The sequence below is a fragment of the Polychytrium aggregatum genome, assembly GCF_025602895.1.
Source record: "Polychytrium aggregatum strain JEL109 chromosome Unknown BJ171scaffold_55, whole genome shotgun sequence".
Classification (NCBI taxonomy): Eukaryota; Fungi; Chytridiomycota; class Chytridiomycetes; order Polychytriales; genus Polychytrium; species Polychytrium aggregatum.
In genome coordinates, this window is record NW_026516257.1 from 139,340 (window position 1) to 157,901 (window position 18,562).

At 59.0% G+C, this 18,562-nt stretch overlaps 6 protein-coding genes across 6 annotated transcripts; 4 read left to right on the top strand and 2 right to left on the bottom strand.

The window, feature by feature from the left end:
• The first annotated feature begins 32 nt into the window (after window positions 1-32).
• On the top strand, window positions 33-1,649 carry BJ171DRAFT_524298 (small subunit of acetolactate synthase-domain-containing protein). Its single transcript, XM_053112571.1, has 4 exons — window positions 33-116; window positions 370-909; window positions 1,103-1,313; window positions 1,426-1,649. Exons 1-4 carry the CDS (start codon window positions 60-62, stop codon window positions 1,530-1,532), a joined length of 915 nt encoding a protein of 304 aa, XP_052962646.1. The 5' UTR covers window positions 33-59; the 3' UTR covers window positions 1,533-1,649.
• Window positions 1,650-2,502: 853 nt separating this feature from the next.
• BJ171DRAFT_571511 (ketol-acid reductoisomerase) lies at window positions 2,503-4,605 on the top strand. Its single transcript, XM_053113679.1, has 3 exons — window positions 2,503-2,766; window positions 3,073-3,687; window positions 3,821-4,605. The coding sequence occupies exons 1-3, from the start codon at window positions 2,632-2,634 to the stop codon at window positions 4,280-4,282; spliced, it is 1,212 nt and encodes a 403-aa protein (XP_052962647.1). The 5' UTR covers window positions 2,503-2,631; the 3' UTR covers window positions 4,283-4,605.
• A 1,379-nt stretch (window positions 4,606-5,984) lies between these two features.
• Window positions 5,985-7,827, top strand: BJ171DRAFT_463946 (Fungalysin metallopeptidase-domain-containing protein; the record flags this gene model as incomplete). The annotated part of the gene is made up of 3 exons (XM_053108535.1): window positions 5,985-6,549; window positions 6,735-7,243; window positions 7,465-7,827. The coding sequence occupies 3 exons, from the start codon at window positions 5,985-5,987 to the stop codon at window positions 7,825-7,827; spliced, it is 1,437 nt and encodes a 478-aa protein (XP_052962648.1).
• A 234-nt stretch (window positions 7,828-8,061) lies between these two features.
• On the top strand, window positions 8,062-14,543 carry BJ171DRAFT_463948 (uncharacterized protein). The gene is made up of 21 exons (XM_053108536.1): window positions 8,062-8,487; window positions 8,733-8,898; window positions 9,202-9,379; window positions 9,499-9,568; window positions 9,662-9,701; window positions 9,836-9,949; window positions 10,031-10,930; window positions 11,083-11,220; window positions 11,322-11,420; window positions 11,533-11,698; window positions 11,857-11,999; window positions 12,109-12,181; window positions 12,311-12,438; window positions 12,578-12,728; window positions 12,853-12,965; window positions 13,153-13,272; window positions 13,385-13,462; window positions 13,608-13,677; window positions 13,794-13,823; window positions 13,912-14,012; window positions 14,134-14,543. The coding sequence occupies exons 1-21, from the start codon at window positions 8,249-8,251 to the stop codon at window positions 14,434-14,436; spliced, it is 3,420 nt and encodes a 1,139-aa protein (XP_052962649.1). The 5' UTR covers window positions 8,062-8,248; the 3' UTR covers window positions 14,437-14,543.
• On the bottom strand, window positions 14,544-15,502 carry BJ171DRAFT_524303 (Mss4-like protein). The gene is made up of 2 exons (XM_053112572.1): window positions 15,192-15,502; window positions 14,544-15,008 (listed from the first exon to the last, which is right to left on the bottom strand). Exons 1-2 carry the CDS (start codon window positions 15,321-15,323, stop codon window positions 14,724-14,726), a joined length of 417 nt encoding a protein of 138 aa, XP_052962650.1. The 5' UTR covers window positions 15,324-15,502; the 3' UTR covers window positions 14,544-14,723.
• On the bottom strand, window positions 15,503-18,447 carry BJ171DRAFT_524304 (Trimethyllysine dioxygenase). Its single transcript, XM_053112573.1, has 11 exons — window positions 18,300-18,447; window positions 18,004-18,154; window positions 17,816-17,901; window positions 17,628-17,712; window positions 17,441-17,504; window positions 17,188-17,281; window positions 16,963-17,068; window positions 16,662-16,709; window positions 16,512-16,563; window positions 16,256-16,361; window positions 15,503-16,139 (listed from the first exon to the last, which is right to left on the bottom strand). Exons 1-11 carry the CDS (start codon window positions 18,332-18,334, stop codon window positions 15,614-15,616), a joined length of 1,353 nt encoding a protein of 450 aa, XP_052962651.1. The 5' UTR covers window positions 18,335-18,447; the 3' UTR covers window positions 15,503-15,613.
• Between the last annotated feature and the right edge of the window lie 115 nt (window positions 18,448-18,562).

An 18,562-nucleotide genomic window follows, 5' to 3' on the forward strand; every position in this document is an offset into this window, starting at 1 on the left:
TCCCTCTCCTGCTTGGCCTGGTGCAGCCCGTGCGCTTCGTCAACTCGTCCATCTGTCTGATGCTGCCTGTCTCAAGAGCTGTCTTTGGGGCCGTGTCCCAGTCTCCGCGACAATGGGTAAGCCGCCGTCCTTCTGGAAAGCGATCACCGACGACGACCCGCCGATCGCACGACGATCAACCAAGCCCGCTTGCTACTCCCTGTTGCTGTATCGCTGGGCTGTTTTGCCCGTAAACAGCGAGAGCCAGAGTGGCGTTTTTAGTTTGAGGGTGGGGTGGTGGAAAATCACCTCAGACCCATCTTCCACCGCTGACTTTGCTGCCTTGTTTGTCACTGGCCTCCCCCTCTGCGATGGCTCCGCCCTGCCTAGGCTCCCCGCATGGCCTCGAGCCTTTCACAGTTCGGGGTTCCGTCACAGTCCATGTCGACGCTGAGCCTCAGCATGAAGCTGCGGAAGCGAAAGAAGAAGTATCTGTTTGCCCCACACCCGATCCTCGGCAACCCATCGGCCGAAGAAGCCGTCAACAACATTCTGTATAACACTCCCTCGACGGCCAAGGCGCCTGTATCTCGGCATGTGCTCAACTGCCTGGTGACCAACGAGCCGGGCGTCCTCGCTCGAGTCGCGGGTATTCTTGCTGCCCGCAACTTCAACATCGACTCGCTCGTCGTTGCCAAGACGGACGTGCCTGATCTGAGCCGGATGACCATCGTGATCAACGGACAGTCGTCCGTCGTCGAGCAGGCCCGAAGACAGGTCGAGGACCTGGTCCCGGTCTGGGCGGTGCTGGATTACACGCACGCCCGTGTGGTCGAGCGCGAGCTTTTGCTCGTCAAGGTCTCGACTGTTCCGCACGAGCACCTGGCGGACGAGGATATTGACGAAGCCTCCGAAGTTGTCCACAACCAAGTATGTATCTGTGTGCAGCTACGATTCATGGACAGGTGCCGGGCGGAATCGTATATGGGCCGATGCGCAACTCTCTGGCTGAGTGCGTGTACTTCTGCCTGCGACCGGTGCCTGCTTCGACATCGATCCGATGGTTGCATGTATCATGCTAATCCCTGACTGTCTTTGCCCCGGCGCGTTCGATTGGCGCCAGCAGGAGAACGGACCCTCGACTGGCCTGTCCCCCCTCCTGGCTGCCTCTGTCCAGCGACAGTCGATCGCCGAGCTGGCTCGTCTCTTCAACGGCCGCATCGTCGACATCTCTGTCGACAGCGTCATTGCGGAGGTCTGCGCCAGCCCCCAGCGAATCGACGCCTTTGTCAACCTTCTGAAACCCTATGGCATCATCGAGGCAACACGATCAGGTAAGGAGTGCGTGGGTTGGGTGGCGATGAGATTGCAGGGCATCAATGTGCCGCCAGTGTCATGATCGTGTGGAGTTCTGACACTTGCCCCCCCCGTGCGATGACACCACAGGATGTATGGCCATGCCCCGCTCCCAGTCCGACCAGGACGGCGAGACCCAGGAGCCTGAGCCAGACCAGGGCAGCAAGGTCGATGCCACCATGCTTCCCCCCGGTTAAGCGGTCTTCCACATCGAGGGGCCAGGAGGCGACCGAAGCTGTTGCGGCTCGAGCAGCCATCGCGGATCTGTGCTGTGTTGTTTTGGATGATACTCAATACATTTGCATACCAAAACCGGTGGGGTGAGCTGCTGCTGCTGCTGGGAATTGTGTGGAATGAGAAGGGGGCTGGCAGGCCGATGGCACCGATGGGCAGAGCACAGAGAACAGGTCGCTCCAATGTGTGTGCTCGAGACAGGGCGGCCAGCTCAATCCACAGCCACCCCGGCAACGCGAACGAAGCCACAGATGTGAAATGAAACCGTGGAGCAGAGGGGGGGGCGATCTGATGCCTGTTGGAAGCCAAGTAGAGTGCCACCGCCTTGAACATCGGTCCTGTGGTTGGTCCTGCTTGTTCGGCCCTGCTGGTTCGGCCCTGCTGGCTTGGTCCTGCTGCTGCCAGACCGATACTCTATCGCGCTTGTCCTGGGCCAAGACATGATCAGACTCACGAGGCAGCCCCAAGGAGCGTGATTGCCGAGGAGACAGCCGCCGCGCAGCCGCCCGCGGTCTTATCGGACAAAGCCGGGAGCCGCTGTGCGACGTCGCGGCCGTGCTCTGGCCTTGCGGCCGATAACATGCGCACAGCAGCGCTGTTGCGGCTGTGGGTGTGTGGCCGTGGCTGAGGGGGGTGTCGCGGCCGTGCTGCGGGGAGCAATCGCAGCGGACAAGCGAGATCAGCGCGGTTATCGGGATCGGGGTTATCAGCGCGTTTGTGGCACGGTGCTGCCGATGCTCTCGCTGCTGCTCTCGCTGCATCTCGCTGCGTCTCGCTGCATATCCCCGGTCTCTCTCTCGCCGTCTCGCTCGCTGCGCTCTCGTTGGCCCACCGCGCACAACCGCGCATTGCTGCTGCTGCTGCTGCTGCTGCTGCTCTGTCACTGCTGTCATCTGCGTTTTGCCTAAAGGCCCTGTGACCTCCGCTGTTTACCCCGCCGGCGTGCAAAAAAGTATAAATGCCCCCGGCTCCCCGCCTGGGCCGTTTCCTGATCCTTATCTCTGCTCCATCAGATCATCGGCGCCCCTGCTCCCACCTGCCCTCATCTCCTGCTCTTCCACAATGAACTCGGCCGTCCGATCGTCCATCCTCCGTGCCTCTCGCGCCGCTCCCCGTGCTCGCCTCTTCTCCGGCGTCGCTGCCCGTGCTGCTTCTGCTGCCCTCAGCCGATCTGCCGTTGCCACCCCCGTCGCCACTGTAAGTCGTGCTGCTGTCTGGCCGTGTTCTCGATGCAAATTGTACCACTTTGGCGGGAGGCTTGATGGAAATGCGGTGATACCCGCATCCAGATCGCTTCGTTTTCTCCACCTCCGACAGCCGCGGTCTGCGATTATCGCGATGCGCGGTGGTGGGCTAGATCGTGGCGATCTGGCAGGTAGACCCATACTGGGCACGATCGCCACAGTGCCGCCAAGATCGCTTCGGATCATGCGCTTACGCAGTCTCCCATTCTCCCATCTTCCCATGCTCCCCTCTCTGTCGGGACATCCTTCCCCTCCACAGCGCACCCAGCAGCGCGGTGTCAAGACCCTGGACTTTGGCGGAACCCTCGAGACCATCTACGAGCGCGCCGACTTCCCCAAGGCCAAGCTCCAGGAGCTCTTCAAGGATGATACCCTCGCCATGATCGGCTATGGCTCCCAGGGCCGCGGCCAGTCCCTCAACGCCCGCGACCAGGGCCTGAACGTCATCGTCGGTGTCCGCAAGGGTGGTGTCTCGTGGAGCGAGGCCCTCAAGGATGGCTGGGTTGAGGGCAAGACCCTCTTCCCCATCGAGGAGGCTCTCGAGCGCGGTACCGTCATCATGAACCTCCTCTCTGATGCCGGCCAGAAGGACGCCTGGCCCGCCATGAAGCCCTACGTCACCAAGGGCAAGACCCTGTACTTTGCCCACGGCTTTGGTGTTGTCTTCCACGACCAGACCGGCATCGTCCCCCCCGCCGACGTTGACGTTGTCCTCGTCGCCCCCAAGGGCTCCGGCACCACCGTCCGCTCCCTCTTCCAGGAGGGCCGTGGCATCAACGCCTCTTTTGCCGTCTACCAGGACGTCAGCGGCAAGGCCCGTGAGAGAGCTCTGGGTCTGGCCGTCGCCGTCGGTGCTGGCTACATCTTCGAGACTGTGAGTATCTTGCTGTCCCCGCCCGGTGTCTCAGTGCGATCGGCCTCGTTCTGCCCCTCGCCTCCTGTTGTGGCCCTGGATCGATCTTTCAGACGCTAACCACCTCTATCTCCCGCCTCTCTCCCACTCACAGACCTTCGAGAAGGAGGTCCACTCTGATCTCGTCGGTGAGCGTGGTATCCTCATGGGTGCCATCGAGGGTCTCTTCCGTGCCCAGTACGAAGTCCTGCGCGCCAAGGGCCACTCTCCCTCGGAGGCCTTCAACGAGACCGTCGAGGAGGCCACCCAGTCCCTCTACCCCCTGATCGGCAGCCAGGGTATGGACTGGATGTACGCCAACTGCTCCACCACCGCCCGCCGTGGTGCCATCGACTGGGCTCCCGAGTTCCACAAGGCCACCAAGCCCGTCTTCCAGCGCCTGTATGCCGCTGTCGAGAACGGCTCCGAGACCCGCCGCACCCTCGAGTTCTGCGGCCAGCCCGACTACCGCAAGAAGTTCGATGAGGAGCTCAAGGAGATTGCCGATTCGGAGATGTGGCGCGCTGGTATCACCGTCCGCTCTCTCCGCCCCGAGAACAGCAAGTCGCAGAACTAAGCGACCGAGTTCTGGTCCCGTCCAGCTGCGTCGGAGCATTCCTTGCGCACGGCTGCTGCTCAGCGGCGGAGCCTCCGATTCCCACCGCCGTTGCCCCCATCTCCTCCTCCCCCCCTCCAGCACACCTTTACCGCATCTAATTGACTGTTTCTCCGTCGCTTTGCCGCGCATGGGGTGTCTGGCTTTGTAGGCCCTTTTGCGCCCGTGTCCAGCCGTATTTCATTTTTTGGTTCTTGTTCATTCACTCGACCCGTGTTGTGATCACGATCTATCAATACACACCCCCTACTTGCTGCTTAAGCGAACTTTGCGCTGCTTACAGCGAACTTCAGCCCAGTCCACCGCAACAGCGCGGGTGCCGATCGATATCGTTCAGCCAGATCAATCGACATCGTTCAATCCACCGCCCATCCGCGAGTTGATCTCTCCAATGCTGTTGGCTTGGCTTGATCGCCAATGGTATGTTGTGGCTGACAGGATCAATATCTGGATTCAACTTGCTCGGAACGAAGCGAGACAGCGCAAGGTTGGTCGCAGCCATTTCCTTCTGTTTGGATGTGTCCATGTTCTATCCGGAGCATCCGTCGCCTTTCCGCCTTCGCAAACCGTATCTCAGCATCCGCCGATAGAAGTGCATCCATCCCTGCCCCCAGCATCGTGATCGACAGGCCTGCTTCCGGATTGGCAAACCTTGTGCCGCTGAGCCGCTGCCGGGAGCATCGACATTCGCTCCGCTCGCATATATCGCCAGGACGGCATTCGTGGGAACCGCTGCAGCCCGCTTGTTTGCATCGAGCTACACCTGGCGACTATCCCTGAATCTTTGCATCGGACCCAAAAACAAACATCCCCAAACAAATCGGTCGTCGTCTGATTCTCCTCGCTGCCGACAATGCCCTCCATGACATGTACTCTGCCCAGTCTCTTGGCTCTGTTGGCTCTGCTGGCCTTGGGCTCGATGCGTCATCCCGCTGTCGTCAATGCCCAGCCGGTCTTTGATCCGCCATACTGGCCCTCGCCATCCTTCGAGATCAGCGACTTCTCTGGCGACCAGCAGCGCTTCGCGTCGTTCATGGAACTTGAGCCGGACATGCTAAACTCGAGTGCCTTTGCGACACTGGCAGCTCGGCTGCGGACCCAGGATGACCAGATCGTGTCTACATCATCGTAGGTAGACCAATGATGCTGACATACCGATATGCTCCGGCGCGTGGCAAGGCTCTAGGAGACACAGCACTCGGGAGCGACCAGGCTCGATGTCCAAGTACCTCACACTTTCGTCAGGTCCGCTCATTCAGCTCCGCTGACAGTGCTGCTGTGCTTCTTCCCGTCCCCCTCCAGCTTCCATGATCCCTCCAGCAAGATCACGCACCACTATGTCCAGCAAGTCTATGATGGGTTGCCCGTGGCCAACGCCGTTGCTCATATCAATGTCGACTCCTTCGGCAATGTACTGTCCGTCAGCTCCAGCTTCTCAGCCCAGCGTCGGCCGGCTCTCACCAAGCGCAGCGAGCATGCCTGGAGCATCCGAGTCGGCGCCAAAGCCGCCCTCAAGATCTTTCTGAGAGCCGCCGGGATCCAATATATCGGCCGGCGTCTCCGAGAGGTGGTCGTCAGCCCAACGCACAGCGTGCTGCACGGCCGGTCGTTCTCACAGCGGCCCATCAATGCCCACCTTAAATACTACCAGCTACCAGGCAGGATGGCTCTCGTTTGGAACATCAACCTTGAGCTGATCAGCGGCGCGGCCTGGTACGATGTGTTTGTCGACTGCAACGACGGCACCATCATTGCCGTCTCGGACTGGATCAACCGGTTTTCGCCAGCAACCTACCGTGTCGTGCCCTTCAGCACCACCGACCTCGGTGCCGGGCCTCAGGCGCTTGTTTCGAACCCGGCTGATGCAAACTCTTCGCCGGCTGGCTGGCACGACGACGGCACCGGCGAGGCACCCAGCACCCACGGCAACAACGTCTACGCACAGGAGAACCGGGACCGCACCGACGATCCCAGCATCAACTACCGCCCAACCGTCTCAGACAGCTACACCTTTGACTTTGTCTACGACACCAAGCAGAGCCCCCAGACCAACCAGGATGCGTCCATCACCCAGCTGTTCTACATGGTCAACATCGCCCATGACGTTTTCTACGCCTATGGATTCACCGAGGCCGCCGGCAACTTCCAGAACACCAACTTTGGCAAGGGCGGGGTCGAGGGCGACCCAGTCGAGGCGTTTGCTCAGGACGGCACGGGCGTCAACAACGGTAATGCCATATCTCCATCCCCGAGCGGGACCTGGCCATTCATCCTGTTTTGTGCCATGTCATTGGCCGAGATACAGCCCTTCTGCATCGTTGGCCCCCTCGCTGCCACATACAGAAGGGCTCGCTCATTCGCTGCTGTATGCGTGCGCCCACTGAATCTGCGCTCTGTGAATCTCTTGCTCCAGCCAACTTTGCAACGCCGCCTGACGGCGACCGCGGTCGCATGAGAATGTTCATCTTCACCAAAACCACTCCCAACCGCGACGGCGCCATGGACAACGCCATCATCGCTCATGAATATGGCCACGGCGTCTCGAACCGGCTCACGGGCGGCAAGGCTCAGTCCAACTGCCTCACCGCCGAGATTCCCTATGGCATGGGCGAGGGCTGGAGCGACTTTTTCGCCATTCTCTTCACCCTCAATGCCAGCCAAAACAGGACAGCACCAATCACCATGGGTGCCTATACCATGGGCTCTGTCGGCGGCGCCCGCAAGTACCCGTATTCTTCCAGCGTGTCCGTCAATCCGCTCACCTACGGGGCCCTGGGCACATTCAAGTCGCCGCGCAATCCGTACATCATTGGACAAGCGTGGGCGCAGATGCTGCTGGATATGATGTGGAACCTTGTCGACAAGTACGGATTTGAGCCCGACATCCGGAACAGCCAGAGCCCCAAGGGCAATATCGTTGCGGTGGGTGACTTGTTGGTGGTGGTGCCGGTGATGCCGACATTGTCCTATGATTGTGGCTGCGGCTCCGAGCACTGCCAATGGACACGCAGTCGAGCTGCTTCTGTCCGTCATGTTCGAGTGCCGGTGTGGTCGGGCTCGCATCAGAGTGTTCGCCGTCATCCAGCGGCAGCAATACGGGCTGGCATCGCGGCATTGATGGTCCCTCTGTTCTCCCTGCTCAGTTCCATCTCGTCATGGACGCACTCAAGCTGCAGCCCTGCAATCCGGACTTTATCAGTGCCCGAAACGCCATTCTGCTGGCCGACCAGGTCGGTAACAACGCCGCCAACTCGTGCGAGATCTGGCGGGCGTTTGCTGGTCGTGGCCTTGGTACGGCTGCCGCTGCCGGTGTCTTCAAGAACTCGACCGATCTCCCCGAACAGTGCGTCGGTCCAAAATCCGGCAGCGGCTGCACCTCTGTCGGCTCTGCCGCGTGCAGCACAAGCAATGATGTGCTTGTGTGCCGACCCAGTCTCAAGTGGGAGTCGCTGGGCAAATGTCCAGGAGCAACCACATGCCAGTTGGGCACATTTGTATGTGCATAAAGCTGGTGGGGGCTTGGAATAGGATATACATTTGGACGGCTCCGTGGGCTCGATGGACATCCTCTACTGACTGCCGAGGGCATGCATGCTCGTCCACCGAGTTGAATCGGGGCACTGTTTCCCCCCATTCCATCGGATCGTCGACATGCCGTATCCATCTGGAGCGGGGAGCGGGGATCGTGGGAGCTGTCTGCTCGTGGCACAGCGGGCGCGAGATTTTCCTGCCGCTTTCTGCCCTGCTTCGGGTTTGCTCTCCCATCGGTCTTGCCCGGCCAAGCTGCTCTCGCAGAGTCACCAGCCTGCACCCCGCAGCCCAGACGACCGCACCTTGCTGCCTTCCGCGACCTATCCAGAGCAGATAGCGAGCCGTTGGTCTGCCACCCTGTCCATCATTCCTTTGTGAGCCACACCAACGCTCTCCATGGCCCGCAAGCGCCACCTGAAGCTGCCCGAATCTGAGTCCGAGCCGGAGGATGACGCCGTGCCGGCCTCGCTGCCGGCCAGAGTCAAGCCCGAGCCCGAAGCCAGCTCCGGAGGCGACATTGTCAAGAAAGAAAAGCGCCGCAAGGCGGCATCGACGCCAGCGCCAGCTGAGCAGCGGGCCATCATCCAGAGCTCCCGCACGGACCGATCGGCCAAATCGCCCTACAACCAGGACAGGTGAAGCCCCGGCGTCCCGCTCTGCAGCAAGCTTGAGTCTCCTGTCGGCTGCCGTAGCCACCGAGGCTGATATCTAACGGTTGCTAACCCCGCTGTCTCCTCCCTCGTTCTGCCGGGATGGGCTCGGATCGACCGCACCCATCGAAACCCAATGCAACTCAACCCAAACGGTATCCTCGGCGATCTCACTGCCTTGTCTGGCTCGGTTGTGCACTCATATAATCGTCGCTGTGCACCGGAGACAGGTTCTTGGACGGATCGATCGTGCGGATCAAGCTCAAATGTTTCCTTACCTACGACCTGGTCGAGTTCTTCCCTGGACCTGATCTCAACATGGTTATCGGCCCAAACGGCGCTGGCAAGAGCACGATCGTTTGCGCCCTCGCACTGGGACTTGCAGGGAAGCCTGAGGTATGAAGCCAAGCCCAAAGCGGCTGACGGGTGCTCTGTTCCCATTCTCGCTATGGTTGCAGGCCCTGCTTTGGTAGACGTCGCTGCTATCATCGGGGTGGTGCTTAGACCGAAAGTTGTTTGGCAAAGCCGGATCACAAGTGGATGGTGGATGGTGGATGGTGGATGGTGGCACCATTCGGGCCTCTACTCTCTTCAGGGCGGGACCCGAATATCGCCGTGTGGATCGCATCGGCCGTGCTGTATTGAGCCTGTTGCCGACCCACATATGCACATTGCATCCTCCTCCTCGACTCCTCTCAGGTACTGGGCCGAGCCAAGGAGCTGCACGAGTTCATCAAGCATGGCCACGAGAAAGCTGAGATCGAGATTGAGCTGCGGTCTCGAAGACGGGGCAACGTCACCATCACCCGCCTTTTCAAGAAGATCGAGAAGGGCAGCTCGGGCCAGGTCTCGACCCAAACCACTTGGAAGATCAATGGTGCGGCAAAACTCTGGCCGATCGGCAGCCCAAAGCATGTTTGGGATACGCCGAGCACAGCGGCAATAGTCGTGCAGCTGACCCACGACGGTTTTCACCTCGTTTCTTGCTTCCTCCAGGATCGGTTGTCACTCCCAAGGTCGTTGAGGAGACAGTCTTGTCGTTCAAGATCCAGGTCGACAATCTATGGTACGCTGCACCGCCCTCCACATCGACTCACACGCCAGGCAGTGACTGACTTTCTATATTTTGCTTCCAATGCACACCCACGGCGACCTGCAGCCAATTCTTGCCCCAGGACAAGGTTTGCGAGTTTGCCAAGGTATGTACATGGTGGCGCCGCTGCATTTGCATCTGCGGACTTGCCGGCTTGGTAATGTGTGTGGCTGGACTTTGTGTCTGCCCTGCATGCGGCTCTTGATCCGATTGGCTTACTCCAGACCCGTCGCGGCACAGATGAACTCGTCCCAGCTTCTGCAGGAGACTGAGCGGGCCGCTGGAGACCCACGACTGTTCGAGTGGCATCAGCAGCTCATCAACCTCAAGAACGAAGAGCGGTCTTTTGGTGTGGTATGCTATGTGGCTGCATCCATAGTGTAGCGCTTGTTGTCGGCTCCGGGCGAGCTTACCGACTCGATTCCTCTTGGCCAGACGGTCTCGCAAGACCAAGCAAATCTCGATGCCCTGAAGAGCAAGAATGCCACGATCGAAGCCGATGTTCACCGATTCGAGCAGCGCGAACAGGTTTTGGATGAGGTCAGCAGGGTCGAGTATCTCCTCGCTCACAGCGCCATGGAGGCGGCCGCACAGGTCTACCAAAGCAAAAGATCCCAGCTGAGCGGCCTCGAGACCCACCAACAGGAGACCCAGAACGAGCTCACGGCGACCGAAGCCGAGTTTACCGCAGCCAAGGACAAAAACGACCAATCCCGGCGCACGGACAACTCCAAGCGAACCGAGTACGACCGGCTTGTGTCGTCCATGCAAGAGTCGCTCGAGGCTTTCGGTACGGCCACGGCCGACTACGAAGCCTCCAAGAAAAACGTCGAGGGTGTCAAGCGCAAAGAGCAGGAGCGCAAAAAGCGGCGAAAAGAGCTCGAGCTTTCTGTCCAGCGGTCGGAGGCCAAGGTGCACGAAGCACGCGAGGCGTTTCTCGAAGTGGGCTACTCGCCCAGTGGTGATGAGCCGCCAAAGATGCAGGAGCTTGCCCGCGAAATCGACGAGATCAATACGGAGCTGAGAGAGAACTTCAAGGACGTCCAAAGCATCGGCAACGAGATGGCGCTGATCGATGCCGACTCTGATCGGATCCGCAAGGCTCGCGAGGAAATGCAGCGCAAACTCGACGACATGGACAGCATCCAGAACCGCAAGATCCAGATCATCGAGAACGACGACTATCTCGTCCACGTCCGGCGCACGATCGACTGGCTAAAGCACAATCAGTCCAAGTTCCGGTCCAAGATCTTTCTGCCCATCATCCTCGAAGTTCAGGCTACGCAGCCCGAGTACGCGCAAATCATCGAGGCTGCCATTGGGCGGTATAGCTTGGTAAGTCTTCAGGCTCGCCAGTCTGCGCGGGCTGGTCAGGAGTGTGTTTCAGTGAAAGGAGGTGCGCGGCGGCATTGTATTCGCGCGTGCGAGCAGACCGATGCTCTCACTCAGAAGAAAGTTACCGAAACTGATCCGCTGCCGCAACGCAGACCTTTGTGGCCCTCAACACCGATGACTACCGCAAGTTTAGTGGTGAAGTCAACGACCAGCACCACTGGCGTGTCGACTCGCTGAATGCGCAGAGCGTCCTTGACCGCGACTACAGCCCCACGGTTCCTGTAGAGGAGGTATGCTATGTCCCTCCCCATCAGAAGATGCAATGCTGTATTTCGGCTCGAACACGGAGACTGACTGGTGCTGCGGGCTGTTGCATCGACCACCATCACAGATTCGCTCCCTCGGATTCGATGGCTATCTGATCGACTACATCCAGGGGCCGCCGGAAATCATCCAGGCATTGTGTCATCTCTCCAACATCCATCGGATGGTGAGTGTCCGATGGCAACTGAGCCTGGTCGTTGGTTGCTCCCACCAGCTCGATTTGTGCTGGATACTTCTGACGCATCGTCTCCCCTCCTCGGATACACACTGCTTTTCAGCCCGTCAGCTTGTCTGCAAACAGCGTCGATCACGAGCGGGTCCAGAACCACAAGGGTATTCCACGCTACATTGCCGGTGATATGACGTACCACACGCGCTTTGCTTACGGCCAGTCGACAACAGCCGTAAGCCAGCTTCGTCCAGCCAAGTATCTGATTCACTCGGGTGAGTTTCACGCCTGCTGGGTGCTGCCAAGCGGGCGGGTGCCCTGGTCGTTGGCTTGATGTATGTCGTTGCCTGGATGCCTGGATGCCTGGATGCCTAGTTGCCTGGACACCCTCTGGCCGCATACCTTGTCAATACCTAACCCCATTGGTGGATAGTCGATACGAACCAAAAGGCCGAGATCAAGAGGAAAATGGACGAGCTGATCGATTCGCTGCAGACCAACAGCTCCAAGATGCAGCAGCTTGGCGCAAAGGAATCCAAGTTGCGCAAGAAGGACGAAACCCTCAAGAACGACCAGGTGAGCGAGTCCCTGGTCCGCCCGCTGTCCCTTCCACTGCATAGCTGCGTCGGGCATGTCATAGACGCATCCTCCCTTGCATGGCCACTGATACAGCGTCGCTCGCCAGAAACTCAAATGGGCCGAGCGCCGACGGATCGAGAGCGTCAAGTCCGCGTACGAACATGCCAAACTGAGGCTTGGTGAGTACGGTGTGCCTCATCCCATCCATTTGAGGCTGCATTCACAGCCGCCTGGTGCTGGGCGGAGCTTTCGGGAACAGGTCGTTGCGGCAACTACAGCGTCTTACGCACCTGCATTCCTCAATCCAGAATCTGATGAAACGTCGTTGGAGCATCTGAATCAGCAGCGATCGGATCAGTCCAAAAAGCTCAAAGATCTCGAGCGGCGGATATTCGAGGCAGCCAAGCAAAAAGCCAAGGCGTCGCTTCGGCTACAGGTAGATCGTCGATGCCATTTACGATGCGGTCCCGCCAAAAAGCTGCGCCTGGCATTTCCGGACTGCTTGTTGTGCATTTGCGGCAGCTACAGTCCTATCACTATTGACACGATCTATTGCTTTTGCTTCTTTGCGACAGATTGCGACAAAGAAATGCAACGAAGGCTCTACCAAGCTGATCGAATCGTCTCTGGGGATGCTGTATGCGGCATCAAACTTCCAGAATGTGAAGAATCGACTCGAGGAGGCCCGGGTTGCATGTCGAGACGCTACGAATCAACTGCTTCAAGGTCAGTGTCAATGTCGGCTCGCGCCTGCAGTGTGCGCCCATGACTTTGCTGGAAACATGGACCAGCCAGCCCGACTCTAACGACGCCTTTTTTCGTGCAATCCGTTGGCAACAACGGTAACTAGCCAAGGAGTCTTTGAAAGAGTTTAAGCGGGCAGCTCAAGAGAAGCGCGATGCCTTCAGGAGCGTTGCTCAGAAGCGGAAGCTTACGCAGGAAGAGTTGGATGCCGTGCGAGAGGTATGAGCGCCTTCGAGATGGTCGCAAGCAAGGGTGCGTGACATGGAGCTACTCTGGATTGGTGTCGTATCGTGCTTTGCGGCAGCAGAGTACTCTCCAAGGCTGGAGCCGACCGATGAATGCGTGCTCCATACCCTTCCCATTCGGGTGTTAATCGCCTCTTGCTCATCCGTGTTCCCTCCTGCAGAAATACCGTGATATGCCTCTGGAATCTCTGGAGCTCAAAGTGAACGAGCTCAATGCCCTTGCCGAGATGGTCCACGTCGATCAGCGGGTCATCAACGAGTTCAATCAGCGCAAGCAGGAGGTGTGTTCCGCTGCTAGCGGTATCGAGCGTACTCTTTGCTGCAGCCCAGAGCATCTGGATCCATGCTACGATGGTGCTGACCCCCACCATATTGTGCTACTTTCGCTGCCAGATTGATCGCCTCCAGGCCAAGCTTGACTCCAGCACATCGCGACAGCACGACATGATTCAAGGCATCGATGACATTCACGTACGGCTGCGTCGTGCACAATGCCTTGGGGGTTGTGTTCCGGCATGTCGCTTGGAATCAGAGTCGCTTGCCGCAAACGCCGGCCCCCGATGAACGCTTTTGATTCTCGCTGAATGCCTCTGATTCTCACTGGCCTGTTGCACAGAATGAGTGGTTCCCGAAGCTGGAGGCTCTCATCACCAAGATCAGCCAGACGTTCTCAGACTCGTTCCTTGGTACGTCCGCTTCCTCGCCGCATAGGACATCGCAGTGCTCCGCTGTCGGCCCCCGATCTCGGTACTAATGACCAGTATGTTCGCTTCCCGCACGCGATTCACTTCCATGGATACAGAAATCGGATGCGTCGGCGAAGTCAGGATTCGTAAGTGGTGTTGTGCATGCAGCCGATAGACTCCCAGCTCAGCGACCCCGCCGCTCATCGTCGACATCTGCTATGCATGCCGCCTTAGGCAAGGAAGAGGATTACAGCAAGTGGGGAGTCGAGATCCTGGTCAAGTTTCGAGACACCGAAAAGCTGCAAGTGCTGACCGGGTTCCGGCAATCTGGTGGTGTAAGTGCTCGGTGGATCTGCCGCTCCGCTGACATCCGGCAGTCGCTCTGCTCCTGCCGAGCAGTCTTGCATCCTATCCGACGCCGTGGCTGACCCCCGGACAACTGCTTTGGCACAACAGGAGCGCAGCGTGTCCACCATTCTCTATTTGATGGCGCTGCAGGGCCTGTCGACGAGCCCGTTCCGGGTCGTTGACGAGATCAACCAGGGCATGGACCCGCGCAACGAGAGAATGATCCATCGCCAGATGGTCAATGTGGCCTGCCGCGACGGTGCCTCGCAGCAATTCCTTATCACTCCCAAGCTCCTACCCGACCTCGACTACCACCCGCGGATGACCGTCTTGTGCATCTACAACGGCGAGTGGCAGGAGGATCGCTTCGACATCCACGAGTACATCCGCAAGGCACGCAGGGGGCGATAGCTGCTGTCGACACTGCAGCATCTGTCCGATCTGGTCTCGCCTCGTCCCGTTGCCGAGCTGCTGGAGTGGTGGCTTTTGCATCGCTGCGTCAATAGATCGAACTCTGTATTCTCGAGTTGCAGGAGCAGCAGCGCACCGAACAGGGCTTTGTTGCTGCTCGATTGCCCGCAGGGCGAGCTCCCAGAGAAAGCCCTGGTGGGTTTGGAGACGTCCGTGCATGCATCAGCGATGGGCTGGCGGCAGTACGCAGACTCCCACTTGTGGGGCCACTGCCCACCGCTACCGATCTATCGATAGGACACCCTGTCCGATGCAATCCAGAGCTTTCGGTCTGCCTTGGATTCGTAGCCCAAGGGCCCCTCGTCGCAATCAGCACAGCACAGAAACCGGCCGACCAGCTGGGCGGTGGCCTCGGGCAGGCGCTCCAGATCTGCCACAGGCTTCGAGAACCCGACGTTCTCAAAGACCATCATGTTGGCGACGCTCCAGAAGAAGGGGGACGAGCCGTCGCCGGCGGCACTGGTGTCGGACTCTTGACCTGGACGCAGGGGTGAGGAGAGCGCAGGGAGGGTCTGTGGCGAGCACAACGCAGGTCCGTCAGTAAGACAGGGTCGCTCCCGGTTGCTGGACGATATCTCCCTGCCGCTGACGGGAATACACCGCCGCGCATCCCTCATCGTTCTGGTGCTCCGGGCATGCTCCGGGCTTGCTCAGTCTCGCAGTTCAGATGCGCATGACTCAGGCGAGGTTCATACCACATCCTCGGTGTTGGCAACGGTGTTCCGGGCAGCCCCGCGCTTCAGCACGATGGAGTGGCAGGTGGGGCGTGGGCAATAGATGTCGAGGGCATTGGTGCCTTCGGCGTTGACGATGTTCTCGGATGCCATCGGGAAAGCTGGCCCAGATGGCGACGAACGAGCGATCTGCAGATCGCCGTCCCCGCAATCCGCATGAGCTGTGACGGGCTCTTCTCGCTTGCTCTCGCTTGCTCTCGCCGAGAAGACCCAGCGAGGAGCCGGCTCGTCGGTTCAGTCCATCCAGCCCCACCATGTCCAAAACGAAACGGGTTGGGGTTAAGGCTGGCCACTTTGTTTCGATTCCTGAATACATACCCGCCCATCGCCCATGAGCACCTGCCTTGCCTGTCGCCCTGCCAGCGACCAGAGCGCGCCAATCTTCAAACGGTTTCCTTCAGCTGGCTCTTGTCCAGAACCACCCGGATGCGGCTCTGCAGCTCATCCCAGCCGTGATAACAGCCCACCAGACGGCGATAGCCCGTGAATGCAGTTCGGCCATGCAGCACCCGCCAGTTGTCAACTGCCACAACGGTTCCAGGCCTCAGGGCAATCTTGAACTCGCTTTCGGGGTGGGTCAGGATCGACCGCCATACCGCCAGTGCTTCGTAGAACTTGTAGACCTTGTCTCCGGGAATGTGGTTGAGAATGCTGCGGTCAGGCTCGTTGAAGCGCACCTGGATCAGCTCGTCGGTGATGGGATCGAGTCCGAAGATGGGGCGGTGACTTGGCGTCGAAAAGTGGAGCTCGTCCTCGTCGCCGGCGCAGTGCGTACGAACCGGCACCGTCGACAGAGTCTCGTAATGCTCGGGGTGCTGTTCCTTGAGCAGCTTGGCAGCATAGAAGCTGTCGACGTAGATGGACTCGCCGCCGGTGCCCTCATGGGCGAGCAGATGGAAGGTCTGGAGCCTAGCAGCGGAAAGGACGTCAATATGCAGTCGCTGAAATGCAGGCCGTCTCGAGGGCCTCGTGGTGCAAACGGAGGAGGGCGCTGCTGCCCGATGATGTTGCAAGCGACATCGCACCCAATGGGGTCCGTAAAGTACGTCGTGTCCGTGTGTGCTGGGAGGCCGATGGTGGTATAGGCTGTGTCTCCGTGCGACAGATCCGAAGTGAAATCCCAGAATCCACCTGGATCACGCAGACATCGCCAAGGCGGTTAGATTCGACTGACAGGAGCCGTGCAAGTTGGAACACGAGCTCTGAGCAGGTCGAGCACGCTCTTCTGCTGGACAGGGTGCTGCCGTTTTGATTGAACACAGTCCACACCGCTCTGCGTACCATAGTGGGTCTCTCGAATGATACCGATTCGTTTTGCGAGCGTTTCGGTGTCCTGAGCGTTGTCGAGTGGAAGAGTCAGTATGGGGGGGATATCAGTTTTGTAGTGTAAGTGGGCCACACTTCTGCTGTAGCTCCTAGTTCTCTCAGCACCTCGGCGTTGGGCGGGACGCCTTCAACGAATCCGATTCCGTATACATCCTGATGACAGCGAAATGATAAGGATGAAGTCAATGGTCCTGTTCACACGGACTGTGCGCACGTAAAGCGAGCTGGGAGCAGTGAGAGGAATAGAGTGATGTATCGGCAATCGCAGACGGATTGGCACTCCCACGATGATGCCGATGTCTTGTTGAGGGACCCTGGATATGCACGAAATGCTGTGCAGGAAACTGCTGCTCGTTCATGCTGAGCGACTTTTGCAGACGATAGGATGCAGCCTCGAGGCACTCACAATGTTTCTGAGCCACTCAGCGAGGCCTTGGTCGCCGGCCATGATGCTCTCGTAGGAGACGCGCGGGAAAGTATTTGCGGTTTCGGCGTTCCAGAGGATTTTCTCCCTGAGAATGACAGTATACGCCAGAGGCCGTAAGCCCGCCGCCACGGTGTGCGCACACACGAAATGCTTCCATAGAGCGGGTGTCTCTGTTGGTGCCAAGAGGTGGATGTCGCTGCCTACCTGATTGCCGGCCTGGCAGTGCCGATGTTGGGCCAGTACGAGTGCTGGCGCAGCCATTCAAGGGAAAACACACTCTCGTGCTGGGTGCTGGGCCCTGTAGTTGGCAGCAGTTGTGTTTACGATCATTAGTGATTCCATCACATCCGATATGCTGAGGATCAGAGAGGTTGGTTGGGCCTCTGCTGAATGCTGTTCGTCGCACTCTTTCGCCTGGCGCTTCAACGCGAATCAAAGACGCCCTCTGACAACATACACACTATCCGGAGGTCCTTGTCTCCGACAATCTCGATGCTCTGGGGCTTGATGTCCAAGGGAAACTACCAGTAATCGAACGATGTGACGCGTTGGTTCACAGCAAGTCAGTAATCCCAATGAATGAACAGCGCTTGCCGAAGTCGCAGGGCCAACGCAGCGCAACGGATGTGCATGCTGTCATCTACCTCGCCAGTATCTGAGAGTCTCTGTTTCGTGATGGGATGGAAGCACTGTGGGCAGCGGCAATGGTCCCGCAGCCAAATGCCGTGGCTACCCGACGACATCGATACGCCGGTCCGAGTGAGCATGGCTTGGTAGCTTCTCGCATAGCAAGCCTGATACACAAGTTGCGCAATCAGGGTTGTCAACTCACAACGAGGTAGATTTGCCATCGGGATAGGCGACGGTGACTTGGCTCTTGGTGTCGCTGGACACGACCGCAGAGTGCCTCTGCGGAGCCTGATGCGTTCAAGGCGTCAGTCGGGAAGATGCAAAGGAGCCGAGGGGCACTGGAATTGTCGATGATGCCAGCCCGGTGCTGCGATCGAGGTTGCGACGAACCTCCAGGTGTGCCGAAGTGCCAAAGGCCCGAACTATAGCCGCGCGTGCTTGGAGAGGGATGGCGGGGCGTTGGCTGCCTGCGGGAACGGCTTTGGCATTTCCAAGAACGGCTGTCTGGAGAGCAGGCATTCTGACCAGCCTGCCCAATTGACTGCTCGGCGACACATGGGGACAGCATGCTAGATCAGAGAGGCAGGCATGGGGCGATATGCATCCGACGATACGCATCCAACGAAGCAGAATCATTTGCGAAAGCCTGCGACGAACACGGGGCGGCGCAGCGGAGAACAGCGCACCAGAGTCGCTGGGGCTTCTGGACGACGCGGAGCATGGCGGGTGTTTCTAGCGTGTCCGGGTGCTTCAAAGGGGATTCGCAGTGGCGGGATGATGGAGCTGATGCCGTCGATGTCTCTGGGGCGATGGGATCAGCGTCGGCGATGCCCAGGCCGTATTTCAACCCAGCAAGGCGAGGCCAGGTCCGTGGCGAGAGCGCTCTCGGCGGCTCTCGGCGCCCGACATGTGAGCAACACTGACAGCCTCGCACGTGCTTGGCTGAGTT